Here is an 18,070-nt window from a genome sequence, read left to right as displayed (position 1 = left end):
ATAGAAACTTTTCGGTCTGACTCTCAAAATGGAAAGAAGGTTATTTATGTCCTTCTCCAGGAAAATGGGACACTCATCCATGGACAGGCTCTTCTGTCTGTACCTGTAAGAGCAAGTAGCTAATGCTCCAAGCTGCTCTTGTACAGAGAATTCAAATTCTCATACAGTTATTAAATGCCTGCTTTCCAGTAATGGATTTTTTTCCCCCACCCTGGTGCAACATAACTGCAGAGAGGAGTATTCTCCCAAGCAGAGATTCAGCAGTAATGATGGGTGTTCAGTGGCTCCAGCATGCTAAACGATGCTATATTAGAGTCGTCTGCCTCTCTTAACTGGCAGATCAGCATTTTTTTTTGTTCTTTATGAAGGCTCTGAGATGCTTCTAGAGATCATCACTACCTAGAGAGAAGATACAGCTTGCACCCGAGAGGCGATCTAGTTTCCTGCTTCAGGTTGTTACATTATAATTTTTTGCTGTTCCACCATAAGGTGGAAACTGTACGACACAAGAAAAGGTCAGAAAAAGATGCTTTACAGGAACCAGAGGGCAATAATCTTTCAAAAAATACATCCCTTTGCCTCCTTTTTGTGTTTAACTTGCAAGCTCTGATCAGACACTGTGACAAAGTTGTTTGTTTTGCATCTAGGCTAAGGAGATTACCCCAGGGTGTTGTGCATTAGTAGCTGTCACAGAACCTACTCGTAAAATAAAAACCTAGTACCACTGAAAAGCATGTAATAAATAAAAGAAATGGTTAACAGCCAGTAATGCTAACTTATCTGATGCCCTGAATTTCCTTGTGAAGCAGAGAACAGTAGTTCTTAGGGGCTGAGAAGTTGTAGGGACCAATATGTTAGTGTTAATGTGATTGATATTTGCTGGTACACTTATCCCAAGAAACTCATACTATTTCAGATCAAGCCAAGCATAAATTCTGGCACTGAGTGAATTTTATGCTTTGAAGGAGAGAGGACAGTAGCTCAGACTATGTCAGTCTTCTGTGGAGCAGGATGGATTGGAAAGGAAGACGAGGAGTAGGGGATGATATCTCCAGACACTAAAGGCATCACACCACAGCATCTCTCACCATGTTGCCCCACTCGCCTGCCACACTATCCCTGGTAGATCACCTCACATCACATTCCCACTCCCCTTCTCTTCAAAGTAAGGTGTTGGACAGGGCTTTTAGTTCTTATTCCTCCTGCTGAGTTCAAGACAGGACAAGCCTTCCCTCATGAATTGGGGCTTATGAATTGTTTTTTAGCTGCTCATTATCAAAGGACTATAATACACTTACTGGAAATACCCTAGGCTGGGAAATCCTCGTGTCAAGCAGTAATTAACAGCTTGTTTCATGTAATACATACGTATCTGTGTCACCTAAGTAATAACTTGCATTGTATGCATTTTTTTCCTTCCTCTTGTTATACTGATAGAAATGAATGGAAGGACTGATTATAAATCATGCAAAGCTTGTGGTTAAAATATGCATGGATTCTGGCTATTGAGTCTAAGGCCAGAGTTAATCACTGGGTTGTCCTTCCTTCCATGGTCAGATGTAGGAGACAGCATTAAATAATCCATTGGGCTGTACCTCTGGGGGCTACAGTTGCAGCTTCTCAGGAGGAAGCAACTTGAGTGTGCCATCTCCTTTATCCTAGTAACACGTGGTGCTAAGAAGCTTCTGATGTCTGCTCTAAAAATGGAAGGAGCTGTGGCTAAAAGCACATGGGTGGGGAAGGGAGGCAATAATGGATGAAACTTAATTTTTTTCCTTCCTCCCTCTTTTGATTCAAGGTCTTGCTCTGTATAACATATACCTCCACATTTGAGCTGAATGGGAGTTCAGTGTTGAAGATTGCTGAGGTAAGTGCCTCTGTCATACCATTGCTTGTGTCACTTAATGTTTCCCCGCTACCTAGAGTGTGTCTGCCATACATACCCTGAAACTGAACTAGTCCAAATCACAGTTACCATCCTAAGGACTGGTATTACCTTATGTCTAGTGTGAAGAAGTAGTTGCAAGTTGGGCAGGCTTGATGGGCTTGCATGGGAAGGCACTTTTGGAAACTGACAATTGTGTATTATGGTGTTGCACACTTATTACTTCTCTTATTTACTTTACTTTGCCTTTTGCAACAGAAAAATGTCCTTGAGTTCTTTATAAAACAGCACTGTACTGGTTCCTTACCTGGTGCAAGAGTAAAACTGAGAGTTTCCTCAAGAGAGGTGTGTAGGCCACAAAGTGCCATGTTAGCACAAGTGCCACAATGTGCTTTGTTAGCCTTGTGTGTATCTTTTTCCTAATACATTGAAGTAAAAGATTTATTACACCTCTAGATATATGGTGTAGTTCTGGTGCTGTTAGTCACTCTTCTCCCTTTATTCCATTAGATTTTAGTCTGAATTAAATTGTAAAGGAGCTTTGGCTGTAGAAAAACATACCTGCAGGTCTATTAAGTGAGCCTTTGTAGATGGGTGATATTTTTAGTACAGTGTGTAGCAAGCCATGGGGTTGTTTGCTTAGGTTAGAGAGGATGCACGGGAACACTTAATCCTCCTGCACAGCACACACTGTTGTGTGCAGAACATATTATAAAATTATATTGTTAACATGGTATGGGGAGAGCTAATGTCCATGGAGCAATGTAAAGATTATATGGATGTCCTACACTCCAAGTGTATGTAGACATTTAGAGAAGTGTTCCTGCTCAGGTTCTGGTATTTTGGTGGGGGTAGGGGGTGGTGGTGGTGTAAAATAGAAAAATGCCCTGTGAAAACCATTCACTTTACCTGGAAGTTACAGTATTTTCTAAGTTTAGGAATAAAATTGACCTTGCATTGTCCTATTGGAAGCTGAGAATGGGGTTGTAGGGATAACACGGAACCAAAGAAAAGAGCTGCCAGTTTGTGAAAAATGGGCTTTAAAAGGCAGGGGTATAACATAAACAGTTTGTTTATATAACATATACAGGATAAAAAAAAGTAGTAATCGTTCCAGATGTCCTGCACAGCTTAGACTTTGGTTTCTCTTGTGCTATGTGAGAACATAAGGTATGGCTATTTTTGGAGGTCTTTGTAAGCCCCACCTGTAGCAGCAGCAAGGATGAACTGAATTGGTATTTAGAGCAAACCACAACTTTTTAAGTTTTACTAAACCCTCTTTACATTGATGTCCCACAATGAAGAAAATACAGACAGTTTCCCCTGCTGCAGTTTTTCTCAGCAGACTTTCTAACATGCAAGGCAAAAACTGATGAATTCAGCTTATTAAATCTCTTTGCTGTAGGTAAAGAGCTCTAGCTTAGACAAAATACTTGCTGGGAAAAGCATTTTATGGCTCTAATCCCTTCAGATTTCAATCTTTAAGAGCACTGCCTAAGACTGGGGGGAAATGGTCAATCATCATGCTCTGTGTGCTATAAGCTACATCAGAAATCATATTTTCTTTTCTCTGTAAATTTGGATTACAACAGGGCTGTTACTAATTTAAAACATTCTAAAACATGGCAGCTTTCTTTCATAGATTAAACTCTGCTGTTCTTGGTAGTTGCACTTCACTTTCAGTCCTAAAAGGCTAGCCTGGCTCTTAAAAACCTTTGCTAGTGTAGTGGTACAAATCAGCACAACGATAGTTTGTCCTTTTTCTGTTAAAATGAACAGGAGCTCTGATGCAGGCTGAGATGTGCCAGCAAAGCAAACAAAACTTTAATTTCATTCAGGGAATTGGAACAAGCTGTAATACAGAGCATGCATGTTTGTGTTTGGAGGCGCAGCTATTTTCCCCACACTCCTTGAGAAAATACTGCCTTAGTGAATGCCTAGGTCTTTCTAATTAGTAAGTCCCACCAGGCACATACATGCTTCCTCAGGTTCCTCCTGGCCAGGTTTTAGGTAAGGCAAAGACTTTAACAGCTGGAATCAATATGCCTTTGTATCTGAATTCTGTGATTTATAAGCAGTAGGACAGAAAATTATTTCTGGGTTCAGTAGTTGTGTAGCCTCAGCATTTATTGTTCTGACTTGCTCTAAGGGAAAAGTGGCAGAGAGGAGCTTTCTGCTCCAGTGCCCCTGCTATTTGACATTTCTTTCCTAGTCAGTCCCTTAGTTTTCCTAGCCTGCCCTCTGTAGCTAAGTGGAGCCACTGCAGAATTGGAAAGGTGCTGCCTGCATTACTGCTAGAACTCTCTGAGGACTCTCTCTGACAAACAAGGCTACAGTCTGGCCATTTTGCACTGCCTGATCATTCTCAATTCATGTGTACAAAATAACGGCACCCCAAATCTTTCTGAATATTATCAACTTCAAAGTAAGGAAGCATCCAACATGAAGAGTACTATATTTTGTGGCTAAAGGATTAATAGTATTGAAAACAGACTAAGTCTTGCTCTGTGCACCTTCCCATGCTTGCCTACACCCCTGCAAGAAAATTTAGTTCATGCTGTTGCTTGTTTTTATGTGTGCATTTGTTACTCCCATCTACCCTTTGGAGGTTTGTTTTGTTTTACTCTGTTATGTTTCATTGGCTAACCCTTCTGTGTTTTGCTTTTAGTTGTGTTTTGCATGCCATAGAGCTGGAAGTCCCCGAATGCATGAAATGATCAAAAAGTCCATTGCACACCTCCTTGGGGCCCTGAGCTCTCGCATTTTTACTGGTGCTTCTTCATCAATGGCTTTTCAAAAGGTACCTTGCCCAGCCATTTTAGAACACAGGCCTTCCGTAACATCAGAGCTCAAGTGGACAGTACTGTTGCTCATTAGCTGGCATGGGGAGGGGAGAGAAGAAGGAGGTATCAACCATGCTCTTTCCAGAAAGTCAGCCTACCTCTAAGAATGGTATTTCATCAATTAATTTGAGTACTCTAGAAAAAGACTTACAGCTCAAGAGAATGATCTCAGCAGCACTGGAATGGTTTGGCCTCTGTGAAGGGCTGTACATGGTTAACAGGCTTTAGGGTTTTTCATTCACTGGAGTTCAGGTGATAGTTGAATGATGGGCAGAGTTGGTCCAGGCCTTCTTTTAATTTACAAGGCCGTCTTTGTCACTGACTGATTGATCTTAAGCTAAATAAAATCCCTTATTCATTTGAGGGGATCTTGGAATATTGAAAAAAGGCAACAAGAATGAGGTATGCTGTCAATTCAGTCGCTTATATCTTGCAAATGTGTACAACTGGAACCTGTTCTAGTATACTGCCAAAGGAGATAATCGGTCCCAGTTTGTCACTCACATAGTGTTTCTAGCATGAGATAACGAGTGAGATATGCTTGAAAAGCTCTGGAATGCTATCTCTCAGTGTATTTGGAAAATAAGACAAAAGCCAAAATTAAGTAACTTCCATGTGTGATGTCTTAGATCACTCAAGATGTGCTTGTGCTTGTGGCTTTATTGAAATGCCGAGATGTGAGGTCGCCCAAAGCGAGGAGGTCAGAAGAGTTTTGGGAACATACCTATATTGTTTTCCACTCTACTCTAAGAAATGCAGAAATGTGCCAGCAACATGTTCACCTTAAATTTGAGCCCACAGCCTTTCTTTCTTAGTCAATGGAATAGCTTGGTTTCATTTCAGCAGGAGTTAGAAACAACCAAGAGTCTTGTCTGTGTGCCCGTCTCAATACTGATTAGATTATGTAATCAGATCTCTTTAATTTTTCCCTCTTAAAAACTCATCCTCGTTGGAGTACTATAAAAATGGCTTTACATCATATAATATCCTTCTTATTCAAAAACATACACCAGATGCATTTATGTATACTCCTCATGCATATCATTTATACTATATATTTATGTATTTTAATTTTTTTTTCCATAGCTAGTTTAATCTATATTCATGGTTCTTCTCACTAGCTATATATCTGAACGATGGCAGAATAAAAGACTGAAAAGTATGTCAACAGTCTCTCTCTTTTTTTTTTTTTTTTTTTTTTTTTTTTTTTTTTTTTTTTTATGGTTATTGTTAATGATAAAGCTCAGTGTAGGCCAAAGGACCAAAACTGCTTCTTCGGATCACAGTCTGAGAAGATTGTATTGTACAGTTCGGTTGCAAACACACTCAGCTCTATCAAGACTGTTATCCACTTAGTAGTTACTGTGCAGTAGTTACAGTGGTTACTACAGTTAAAGAAGCTCTTACAGAGACCAACACCTCCCACAGAAAATCTGATCAAGGATAGAAACTGCATTTTGCAGTGTGCTGTCCCCAGGATCCTAGCTGCATTATGCTTTGGCAAATATTGGTCTAACATTATCTGGGGCAAAAGTCAAGCACAACTCTGGTCGCAGCACAGTGTCAAAAAACTGCCAGCAGCTCAGCATGGAGGTGGGAACTAGATGATCCATCAGTGTTCTTCCATTGCTACCTTGGCTCCCATGGGATCTCTGAGCTGAGGAGCCCTTGGCTTGATTGCTGGTTATTAAGAGGTAATCATTTGTGTTATTTATGGTAAAGTGCTATTGTATTTTATGCATTAGGAAAGGTCTTCAAAGGCTTTCAGATGTGCTTGCAGTATGTAATAATTAGTTATAGAAAAAGTGGCAAATACCTGTACAACAGAAGCAACAACCTTGAAGAATTGGAGGGTATTTACATTGCAGATACAGACTTGCAGAGTGATAGTTACAAATAAGTACCTAGAAACGAACAATCAAAGCAGCATTTAGTGAATTATCTACAGAGCAAGGCAAGTGACAAAATCACTTGGGTTTGACAGAAGGATACTTTGCGAATTTTGCCCTACCATTCCTGCAGCTGTGAGACTGATGAATTGTATGCTGCTTGCTGCTTACTCAGTTTTCCATATTGCTGAAAACTGATAATGTGCTAATAAAGCAATATGAAATAGTAAGGAAGGCTGACTATCTGCATGCGAGAGACTTTGGTATCCTCCTAAAATGTGTTACTGGTAAGTCACAGTTCATATATATGTACTGCTATCTTGTTTCTTCATCAGGTTTGCATTGAGACATATATATCTAGCTGTCACCAGCGGAGCATTAACACCGCTGTGCGGGCAACCCTCAGCCAAATGTTGAGTGACTTGACTTTACAGTTACGACAAAAGCAAGAAAACATGGTGAGCCTTCTGGCATCAACAAATGGTTCCATGTCCATGGCTGCGTACCTTTTTGTTTCTCTGAATATAGTGTGTTGTACTGGCTTGTTGTGCCTTATGGCTTTTATTTGACACTTCCACAATTAATCCTGTTTAAAAGCTTTTTTTTCGGCTCTGTCTCTGTGCCTGCCTTAGAGCAGTCTATCAGAAATGCAGTTCTCACATTGTCAGCTCTACTTGGCTGATTATTTTTTTTTTTTTTTTACTCCTTCCATTAAACAAAAGAGGCTTTGTTCTGATATCAGGCTGCCTTGGCCTTTTCCTTTTCCATTCTTTATTTTGTTTGCTTGTTTTCCTAAGGTTCATTGAAATCCTTTTGCCAAAAGTTTTTGCATGACAAATATTTACATAAACAAAACAAATTCTCAGCTAAGAAAAGTGTAATTGAGGTTTTTCTTCTACTTTTTAACAGAAGATAATTCAAGCTCATTAAATTCTTTGCTTGGTTGTTAGCAAAAAAATAAATTCTATTTATTGCATTATTAAAATCCATGAGAGCTGTTTGAAGGAAATCCCAGCACATTGTCAGCAAAGCTGTAAATGTTCTGGGCACATATGAAATTACATTGGCTTCCTGCATTCGTTCATGCTCCTTTGTATGTTATCATATTATCAAAAAAGTACTATTTGTAAATGTCAGTTTCTATTTATTAGGAAATTTTTAAGGACTGTAGTTATACAGATTATTTTCCTTACATCTGTTTTGGGTTAAGATGATCACTTCTATTTTGGATTAGTAAACTAGATTACTTTTATCCTAATGAGCAACTGCAGAACAGAATTAATCCATTTACTTAAACTTATCTTCTGTCTGTGCTAAGTAGGTTCATTTTACTAACCAAAACATTTACACAAAAACAAAACAAAAAAAACCCCCAAAATAAACTAACAAGCAAAAACCAGCAGTTTTGAAATTTCAGTTTGGGTCTGAAAGCTGAATTTCGTAAGTTCTGTTCTTAGCTGAGGAGCAGGCAAAAGCATATGAGAGCTGCATTTAGTTCCTGTCAGTTTGTTGCTCATGCTTGAGAGAAGAATTTGGCTTGGCCCCTTTGTGCACCGATAGGAAGAATCCTATACTGCAGCTGAACCAAATGATGTAAGAGGTCGTTTCCATTTCCTGACTGCCATTAATTGTGTTGGCACTGTAACATTAACGATGACAATGTGATAAACTCTCTAATACTCAGTTAATTTTGATTTCGAAGTACTTTGTGAAATCTGGATTATGCTTTCCTCTCAGTAATTTTCAATGCAGCTTACATGCCTAGTTATTACTGAGTTGGTTTAGGTGTAGGAAATCCCTTAAGGACTTACAAATCCTAGTTCAGCTCAATGAGATGTGAGTTCCTTAAATCTAAGTGACTTGTTAAAACAGATCTTAAGGAATTTTTGAAAACATTTTGCAAAAGCTTCACTTAAAAAAACCTAACAAACAAAAAAACTCAAAACAGATAGAGGACATGGATTTGTTAAGAAAGCTCTACTGTTAAAGTATTGCTTTTACAGTGTTTTTCTGCCCCTTGCACCAATTACACCACCTTTGCCTTTCCTCTACAGATGATTGAAAATCATGACGCCTTGCAGAAATTCAAGAGTCAAGGTACTTATAACACTTTTTTAGTGACTCCTTCCAATCCAGCTTTTTTATTCTTCACTTTCCTTTCATCAGCACAGTACTGTTTGATGTCACAGGAGTTGCATCTTCAGGATTTCTTACCTTCTCCATTGCTTGATGCTCTCTGTGTTAGCTGTGGTAAGAACTGAGACAGCCCTGTTAGCTCCTGATATTTTCAGCTGTGTGTTCATTTGGACCATGGTAACAGCATGGCACTCAGTAATAAATGATTATTTCAAGGTGCTAACTTCTGTAATTAAGGAGTTTCAGTGCTCTGGAGAAAGTTTTAGTAGGTGCCTTTACTTCCTAAATTGAAACAGATTCATGGAGCAGGACGTGGAATCTAGAAATGATTGTGTTATTGTATTTCAAGCCAGAGATGTGGTTTATATAATGGTAGCTTTTGACAGCACATCACTAGCGAAGGTCTGTTTGCGCTTGCCAAATGATTATTTTACAAGAGAATTTTTTTCTACTCCCGTTCTGGCTTAACTTCCAACATCTTCCCTGATAGGTAAAAATAATACCTGCTTTTGACCTTCTCACTGGATTTCTGCAGGAGAACTTGTGTGCATAGAGGCTAAAATCTTTGAAGTTCACAAGCATCCTCTTTTAAGATCAGAACCTGATCAGACGTCAGAAGCTGTGTAGCAAAGAAACTGCGGGGAGAGATACAGAAATTTTAGCTGCCATGTAGAAGTACTGGAGCCAGTCCTTTTTTATTAGTTATTTGCATACTTATTATCTGAATTGGATTTCATCTAACCTGTAAATACATGTAAGCAATCAATGCTCTCTCCAGATTTAATATTACTGCTTTTTCACTGTGTGGAGATCACTTTCCAATCTAGGACTTTTCCTACTACATCTTCTCTATGAATTTTGGCAGCCCTGCTCATTGTTTAGAAGCTCTGACCAGCTCTGAAAGTCCATGCAGTGAATTAAGGTTGTAATCCAGCTGTACGTATGTAATGCCTCTGATCTTTGTCCTTTTTGGAGGTACTTCAACTGAGTCTCTTTGTGATGATGTTGTATCTGTCCTCACTGTGCTCTGTGAGAAGCTCCAGGCTGTCATAAAGTGAGTTATTTCAGTTTATAATTTGAATTTATTACCTGGAGATTGAGAGTTTCACTGATACGTGTGATTGTATTGTTGTAGTTCTGGAATTGTGAAGCAAAACTGTTCTTAAATGAGGTGTTTATTAGAGAAGTATTGTTCATAATGCATTAATTTAATCCTCACTTGAGATGAGAAACTAATTTGCCTTCTTTGTGCACTGTTAAGCTTTAAAGAGCTTCCAGTAAATCTAATCTATAAGTAACTTCCACACAGCAGCAAAATACTTGTCAAAGGAGAAGTTTTCTTTTCTGTCCTGAAAGCAACTATTGTAGAGAGAACAACAATTACAAGAGACGTGGAAAAACCTAACAGAAACAATATATGGAATGAATTAACACATATTTTTTAGAAAGGCGGCATTTATCCAATTGAAATGATTTGCATTACCAAAGCATTCCTTAAATTTAGGAATACCATACACTCTACCTACTTGGAAATGCGTAAGCCTAACTTTTAAAATGCAGTTATTATGGGGGGTAATAGGGTATTACACTGCATTAAAATACTAGAGTCTCTTGTTGGCCAGTACTGTAAGAGTAGATACTTACTGACGAGTTAAAAATTACTTATTGTGGCATTCTAGCATAGCTCGACTAATGGTCTATAAAGAAATGAGCCAAAAAAAGCCTTAAGTGTTAAGGAGGTGACAAGCCAACTAAAAGCAATGCAAACATTATACAGCAGTTATTTAAAAATAGAAATATAGCAAGCTAGAAATTATTTGGAAGTTTTAAGGAAAAACAAGTTCTCAATTGAGAACATTGTTTCTGTATCAGTAAAATAAGATTTAACTTGCTACTACTGCCAGTTGCAAATCACCTGAGTGGTAGTGAAAAAGCCACTTTGAAACTATTTTGAATGTAGCAAAATGTTGTCTCTTTGGTTCGCCTGTATGTCTCAAAGTAGCCTGTGGTGAGCTCAGGGAAATGGGAGATACACAAAACAAGTATGCATTGGTACTTCCTTTTATATGCTTTACCATTTTCAGGAAACCTATGGCTTAGGAACTTCCCAGAGCTGAAGACAGCTCAGACATCTTTGTGTGCAGTTCTTCTATAGACTTTCCTCCCATGAGTGTCTCTAATTACACCAAGATTTGCAAGGGAAGAGTGCCTTAGCATTATTTAATCAGTGTCAGCATTTGGGAAAACAAAAGCATGTTTCTGAATCATCTAAAGGAACATTTTTATTTTTTTTTTAGTTGTATGCATAGTTACAGGACAATAAGAAGAGGTCTTCAAAAGTGCGTATCTAACAATAGCAAGTGGCAAAACCAGCTGAAAGATTAATTCTTTGTATCAAATTTTGCCCACGTGAAGCTATAAACAGCTCTCATCTGATAAGTATTGTCCACCATATGATAATCACTTTGAATTACTGGTTATGAAATATCAAAACTAAACTACCTGACAAGATCTCTCAATCACTGAAAGTCTTTTAAAAAATTATCTGCAATCCCAGCTCCTTATAAAACTGTACTGAATTATAACAGATTGAGGCATGTTGTAGATAAAGTACAGTAAGAAATTCAGAGGACTTAAAAATACTGAGCCATGATTTACTTCATGCTTGTAACTATGTACCTAGATTATTAGGATCTCTAATTATGAGCAAAGCATAGTAAAGGATTCTGATTGAATGTGAGGAAAATAAATTCGGTTAGGATGGCTTGTTAAAGAGCTAACTCCATACATGAAAAGCCTTTATTTCTTTCAATGCCAATTTTGGTATCTCCTTCAAAACACTTTGTTGGCAGCAACTTAACTTTATAACCTCCAGGTCAGTGAAGTGAGGTTTTAGTATGCTATACTGTCTATTCTAATTTCTTAGTCTGAAGATTGCTTTAATTCCTCCTTCTAAATTTCAAGCTTATTAGAATTTGGTTTTGAGGGAGGCACAGCTATGAGTGATGAGGAAGGGTTCAGGGAGGTGAAACTTTTTCTCAGGACCACTGATGATTTTGGTGACTCCGGAATTTGTGGCAGCAGTGATATGAACACACCAGCTATGCTGAGGTGTGCAGGAGTGTGATATTCGTTTCTTACCTGCAGGAAAACAATTTGGTAGTAAGAGGTATTAGAGAAATCAAGGTGACAGGGATGATGCCCTGTGCGTGCCCATGCAAGTGTCAACTGCAAGATGTTGATGATCTGCATTAAGACACATTGTAAGAAAACTGTTGGGAAAGAAGGCAATTATACCTGGAATGTGTGCATCTTTCCAGATAGGTGTGGACTGTTGTGAGGAAAAGGCTATCACCTCTAAAATATATAGCCAGCTGGCAGTTTTAAATTCTCCATAGCACAGAGTTAGAAGTCTAGCTTCGAGCCTCGGGATTTGCTGTTTTCTGAATGGCATGAGAAATAGATACTGTTCTACTTGGATGAAAATTCATCTATGTGAACAAAAGGAATTCAGGCAGTGACAGAAGAGTAGACATTTCCCATTCCTTAATTTTAGTTAAGATAAATCTGTTCTTTACAGCTTCCTTTACTACCATCATATGTCAGAAAATACATTCCTCCAGCTCTCATCTCAGACCAAAAAAGAATGATTAAATCCTAGTTGTTTTAGGAGTGAAAACCAGAATGTGAGTGCAATTGGTATGGGCAGCTCCTTTCATAAAGGCAGACCTCAGCCTTGCTTGTCTCCTGAATCCTGCAGCTAATTCTTAGAGTAGGTACAAGCACATTGTATGTTACAAGTGTATCAGTTCCAGGCGTCCACAGGATCTTTCACCTTCTTTCTCAGGAAGCTCACTTTGTGTTTATGGTTTTGACAAAGTAACTGGCAAGGCCCTGAAAGGTAGCCATGTCATCATGCGACTTTCTGCCTATAGACATTGAATTTTGACCATTGTGGCTGTCACCAAGAAAAGAGGGGGGAAAAAATAACCAGAAGAGAGCAGCCTAAATGCCCTTCAGATTGCCTGAAGAAATTATGCAGTAGTCCAAAATCTTCTGGTTGTCTCCTTTTCCTCTGTTTAAGCATTCCTTATTACTCAAGTTTTTAGATTGAATTTGAATAACTATTTCTGTTTTCTTCTTCATCTTTTTTCACATAGATCTTTTTTTAAAGTAGTAGATCACTGCATGTGATCAGTACAAAATAAATGGGACGATAAAGCTGATCACACCATTGTAAATCCATAGGAAGAAGCAAAATAAATCACTGCTGTAAATTGTGGTATAATTTTCAAGTGAACTAACATAGTTATTTTAGAAAATGAAGTAATTTTTGTTTTAATGAGGCATGAATGACATCTTTTCTCCTTGCCAGTGACAATCGGCAACTGCAGCTTCTTTACTTGGAGTGCATCCTCTCCATGTTAAACAGCTCCTCTCCCAGCATGCACCAGCACAAAGGATTCACTGATCTAATATGGTGAGTACATCAGTTTGTAAGTATAAAAGGACCTTCTCCCTCCAGCCATGCAAACAAACCTGTAATAAATCTCCAGATGTGAGCAGAGCTTGCTGTTAACCCACTATCAGGTCATTCTGTGCTTCATATAAGATTAGTTAGGACCTCATGCTCAGCTAGTACATTAAATCCCTGTACTGGCTTATCACTGTAATGAAGTCTAATGTATTTAGCCAGAACAGAAAATCTCTTATGCTTTCTGCAATAGTTTGGATTCGTGTGTTGCATTAAACACACAAATATTCTGCTTCCTGTAGGAGGGTGCTGTAGAGATTCTTACTGGTCTGATGCAGTAATACAGGAAGATAAGCAAAATTAACATCAGATGGTGTGCTGGTGACCAGAAATGCTTATGACCTGCATTGTATAAGGGCTGAGGCTAAATGTTCTTCACAGTGCTTCCATTTTATCCAGAAATCCTCTTTTTAATACACTTCACCAGAAAGGCTTGACATCTTTGGTGTTCATATCTACATCTAAATTGTTTGATACTGTCACCTCGGAGCACCTGAAATAATCTTTTTCCCTCTTTTTGTTTGCAGTGGTGCTTTTTTTTTATAGCATATGGATAATTGAGTCATAGTAATAAAGCAAGAATGTAACTAATATGCAGTTCCTTGCAGTCCATGCCCATCCTGTGAATGTGTTAAGAAAAGAAATATGTGACTGTTAATGGAAAATGCATTTCTTGTGCTTTTACCCTGTAATTTTTGAAATGGAAGTGTTTGACTTGGACCCAATTCTAAGGATGCAACATGTAGAGGCCCCCGTAACTTCCCTTGCTGTCCCAAGAAAATCAGTGGCAGCTGGACTGGGAGGTCTTCAGGTTGATAACACTTGGCAGTGCTGCACAGGGACCCTGTGCTGAGGCCTCTGGGAGCTCTAATGTAAGAGCAGAATTCTCTCTTTCATGGCAAACCCATTTCAGAAGTTTCTGCCCTTAAATTTCACCCAGCCCTTTGTTTATGCTTATGTGACTGACTGCAGGGATATCCTGTAAGCAAGGTCCCTGAAATTATTTCAGTTAAAAGAAAACACTTCCTGTTTTATTTTAAATTTACATCATTTTGATGATCCAGTTTGCGCTTCAAATCTACAGGTGTTTGTATTCATAACTCTGTATCATGAGGGCAAGTCATCAGGGGCAGGACTTCCTAACCTGCATTGCTGCCAAGGAATATGCATCCTCCAGCTACATGCTTAAGATGAAGTGGGGGGAGGGGAAAACAACACTAGGAAGACATGAAACACTTTAAACTGCAAACAATTCTGAATATATAGCAGTATAAGTACACATTAATTCATTAGCTGTCTAGTGAAGTTGTGAACCAAACCGATAGTTGTCTTTTGTTCTTTAAGGAGCTGTTGCCTACATGCACACAACTTTCTCTCTGGCTGGCACTTTGTAGTCAGTTGTCAACAGAAGGTAAAGAAGGGAGCAGACAGAGAAGATTTAGCTCTGTGTACTTCTGACAGTGTTCTCCATAGTTTGATGCAGAAGCACTTTGATGGGACTAAGATGTGTGGGGAATATGTTGCTGTTGCAACTTGTGATTATGCCTGCTTTGAGGCAGGCAGATTTCTTAAGCAGTGAATTGATATGTTTTGAAGTGTACCTGATTGGAGAAAGAAATGGAATAAACAGACTCAAAGTCATTACCTGATGTCTGATTAAAAGCTGTTTTTCTTTCTGTTACTTCAGAAAGCTGAGCTGTTTTAGCAAGCACGTTAAGAGAAGCAATGAAAGTTCTGGACTGTGTAAGAATCTTGAGAAAATAAGATGTACTTACCTATGAGGGAGGATGTGTTACTTTTTGTGGTGAATCATTACTTGTCATTGGGTGCTTGCTCTAGGCGGTAGCTTGAACCTCTGAGGCATGTGGGTGAGAATCAGGTTTGGGACTGCGTTCTCATGCAGCACTTGGCTTTTTAAATTAGGGTCTGGCAGACTGAAGTAAAATGTTAAGTGCATGAGTGCAAAGCTGAAATAACAGCTAATGGAGCAAAGTGCTGAGTTGGTTTTGGCTCTGGTTCCACAGAAGAGTGATCTGCTAGTGTGGAATCACTTAACTTGAGTGTTCATGCAGAAAGACAGTTGAAGGAAGGATGGTGTTTTTAGTGTGTAGTGGCATTTAAGAAGTTACAACGCACACTTTGAGTTACTGTAGAGGGCTTTAATTATGTTCTCAAAAGCCAGCAAAACAGAGGCTCACAGCTAAGGGTGCTTAATAAAATACATGCATGTGCAGTTCAGTGATGGAACATCAGGTCTTCTAGTTAACCTAGATTGGTTTTTTGTTTGGTTGGGTTTTTTTAAAGCTCCCAAGTTGGACTGAAGACAAAACACTTAACAGTAGAAAACTAGAATTTCTGCCTTGCAATAGGTTGCAGCCAATGAAGGAGGCAGGTGTGCTATCCTGTAAAGGACAGCACTGTGCAGCAACATGAACTTGCAAAATCAATACCATGTTTATAAAGCACCCAAAAGTATTTCCATATGTACTAGCATGCTGATGCTTGGGAGATGGAAAAAGCCTGGGATAATTTGTTATTCTATCTAACCACTGCTGTTGACTGATCATTAAAACAAGAGTGAGTGTATCATTTAACTATGGGCTATTTTCAATCTGTTCCTGTGAGATTATTTTTGTCCAGTTACCATCTGCTGCTTTTCTCTTTCTCAGGAAGCAACTGTGTCCAGCCCTAGTAGTAATCCTGGGAAATCCAATCCATGACAAAACTATCACCTCTGCCCACAGCAGCATTTGCCTTGAGGCTGATTCACCTTCCTCAGGGATCTCTGACCATGGCCGGGGTTCAGGTTGTTCCTCCACAGCACCTGCCCTTAGTGGGCCTGTTGCACGGACCATATATTATATTGCAGCAGAACTGGTTCGACTGGTGGGGTCAGTGGAATCCATGAAGCCTGTGCTGCAGTCTCTCTATCACAGGATATTGCTTTACCCACCACCTCAGCACCGAGTAGAAGCCATCAAAATTATGAAAGAGGTAGGATAATCACATGTGCAAATCCAGGCAAGTAAAGGAAAATGTTCATTTAACAGTAAATGTTGCCGATATGTGCCTACCAGTCCATTCCATACCTTAGCACTAGGGATGCTGAAATCGCCCTTTCTGAGCACAGCTGTTACATCAAAGTGACTCTGAAAAATATTTTTAGTTTTACAAAGTCGTAATAGCTATATTTGTCTCCATAACGCAAGCTGCTATGGCAACTCCATCAGTGTTCATGCTGTGGTACTGCACAGAGCAGATCTTATCACTGAGTCATGACTGCTCTTTTGGGTGAGATACAGTATAGTAATCCAGTTCTCAACTTCTTTGGCATCTTTCCGCACTCTCTGCTCTTGCTAGAAGGAGACATTCATCCTCACAGTGTAGTATTACAGGCATTAAGGTGAATATATGCTTTGATTACATGCCAGGTTTTTGAAATACAGTTTCCTTGAGCTTTATTAGAATAGCCACAAGGAAGCTGCCAATGTCTTAAGTGGCCATGTCAAGACCAGTCCATTCTGGCCTCTTGCCCAGTGCCTCTGACAGCACTAGAACTGGAGCATTGTGAGACTTCTTTGAGCAGCAGCTGAAATCATGGGCTTTTCCATTTTACATGTGTGGCTTTCTTGTCCTGTTGTGGAACACAAGGCAACTTATGTAATTTGTAGCAACGGTGGTCTCTCTTAGAGGATTTTTGTTCTAGCTTGTGCATACCTAGGCTGTTCTGTGTCTGAAGATCTCTGCTAACACCACACAGCCACCCATTGGGTTGTTGTCTGAACTGGCAGTCACCCTGGCACTTGTCTTCCTCTAATTTTAAACAGTAGCAAGATGACAACTGAAGTTTTAGGAAAAGCTCAGTCTAATGTTGTTTCCTGTAGGACATATCTGTAGCCTTTTTCTGCTTATTAATATGGGCTTGCTTGTAAAACCTTCACCTTGTATTTCCTGGTGCGCATTAACAGGATGCCACCCAGCAGGTTGAGTCAGAAGGAATCACTTTGCTTATCTTTGCATGACTGTCATTTTGTAACTGGGTGACTGAAGAGAAAGGCTCCCTTTGGAATATAATATAATGCAAGATACTTACTCTATATTTAGGCATAACGATTGTCTTGTGTGCAGTATCAGTTGAAACACATTCAATCAAAAATGTAAAGCACTGGAGAACATTCTGTATGTGATTCTTGTTGAGTATTCTGCTCTTCTCTATCTGCTTTTCTGCCTTTAAAAAGAGGAAAGGTAGCTTTAATAAGTAGAAAATCAGTGTGCTCTTTTTGTTTGCTGTGAGAAATTACAGTACTGCTACCTCGGGTTCCAGGGCTTGACAGAACTATGACATTTATTGTATTTAAATAATGCTTAGATAATCCTTTAGTAACTTTGGTTTGGTTTCCTTTCCTTTCAGATACTTGGCAGTCCTCGGCATCTTTGTGATTTGGCAGGGCCATGCTCTTCTGAGTCAGAATCCAGGAAGAGGTCTATTTCTAAAAGGAAGTCCCATCTGGATCTTCTCAAACTGTACGCTTTGTTTCCTCCTTTAGCCTCTTCTCTCTTTAAACCTGTGCACACTGGACACTTAAACAGTTGTACTTTCATGGCCTGGTTTCAGCTGAGATAGAGTTAATTTTCGTTCTAGTAGCTGCTATAGTGTTATGTTTGGGATTTAATATGAGAAGAACGTTGGTAACACACTGTGTTTTCAGTTGTTGCTAAGTAGTGGTTATACTAAGTTAAGGATTTTTCAGCTTCTCATGCCAAGCCAGCAAGAAGGCTGGAG

General features: G+C 39.2%; 1 protein-coding gene across 7 annotated transcripts in view; it reads left to right on the top strand.

Annotated features, from left to right (window-relative positions):
• Positions 1 to 18,070, top strand: part of ARFGEF3 (ARFGEF family member 3) — a 97,170-nt gene that overhangs the window by 35,223 nt on the left and 43,877 nt on the right. For 3 of the 7 annotated variants that reach the window (XM_030022423.1, XM_030022422.1, XM_030022424.2), the window contains exons 5-12: positions 1,799 to 1,867; positions 4,554 to 4,685; positions 6,953 to 7,075; positions 8,672 to 8,714; positions 9,729 to 9,807; positions 13,129 to 13,233; positions 15,957 to 16,281; positions 17,699 to 17,811. In XM_030022423.1, coding sequence (XP_029878283.1) covers positions 1,799 to 1,867; positions 4,554 to 4,685; positions 6,953 to 7,075; positions 8,672 to 8,714; positions 9,729 to 9,807; positions 13,129 to 13,233; positions 15,957 to 16,281; positions 17,699 to 17,811 — 989 coding nt within the window. The remainder of the gene's footprint in view (positions 1 to 1,798; positions 1,868 to 4,553; positions 4,686 to 6,952; positions 7,076 to 8,671; positions 8,715 to 9,728; positions 9,808 to 13,128; positions 13,234 to 15,956; positions 16,282 to 17,698; positions 17,812 to 18,070) is intronic. The other 4 variants (XM_030022426.2, XM_030022427.2, XM_030022425.2 and 1 more) reach the window with 3 other exon arrangements.

This window comes from Aquila chrysaetos, chromosome 8 (genome assembly GCF_900496995.4).
Source record: "Aquila chrysaetos chrysaetos chromosome 8, bAquChr1.4, whole genome shotgun sequence".
Lineage (NCBI taxonomy): Eukaryota > Metazoa > Chordata > Aves > Accipitriformes > Accipitridae > Aquila > Aquila chrysaetos.
Note: the sequence above shows the minus strand (reverse complement) of the source record. Positions and strands in the feature narration are given on the sequence as shown.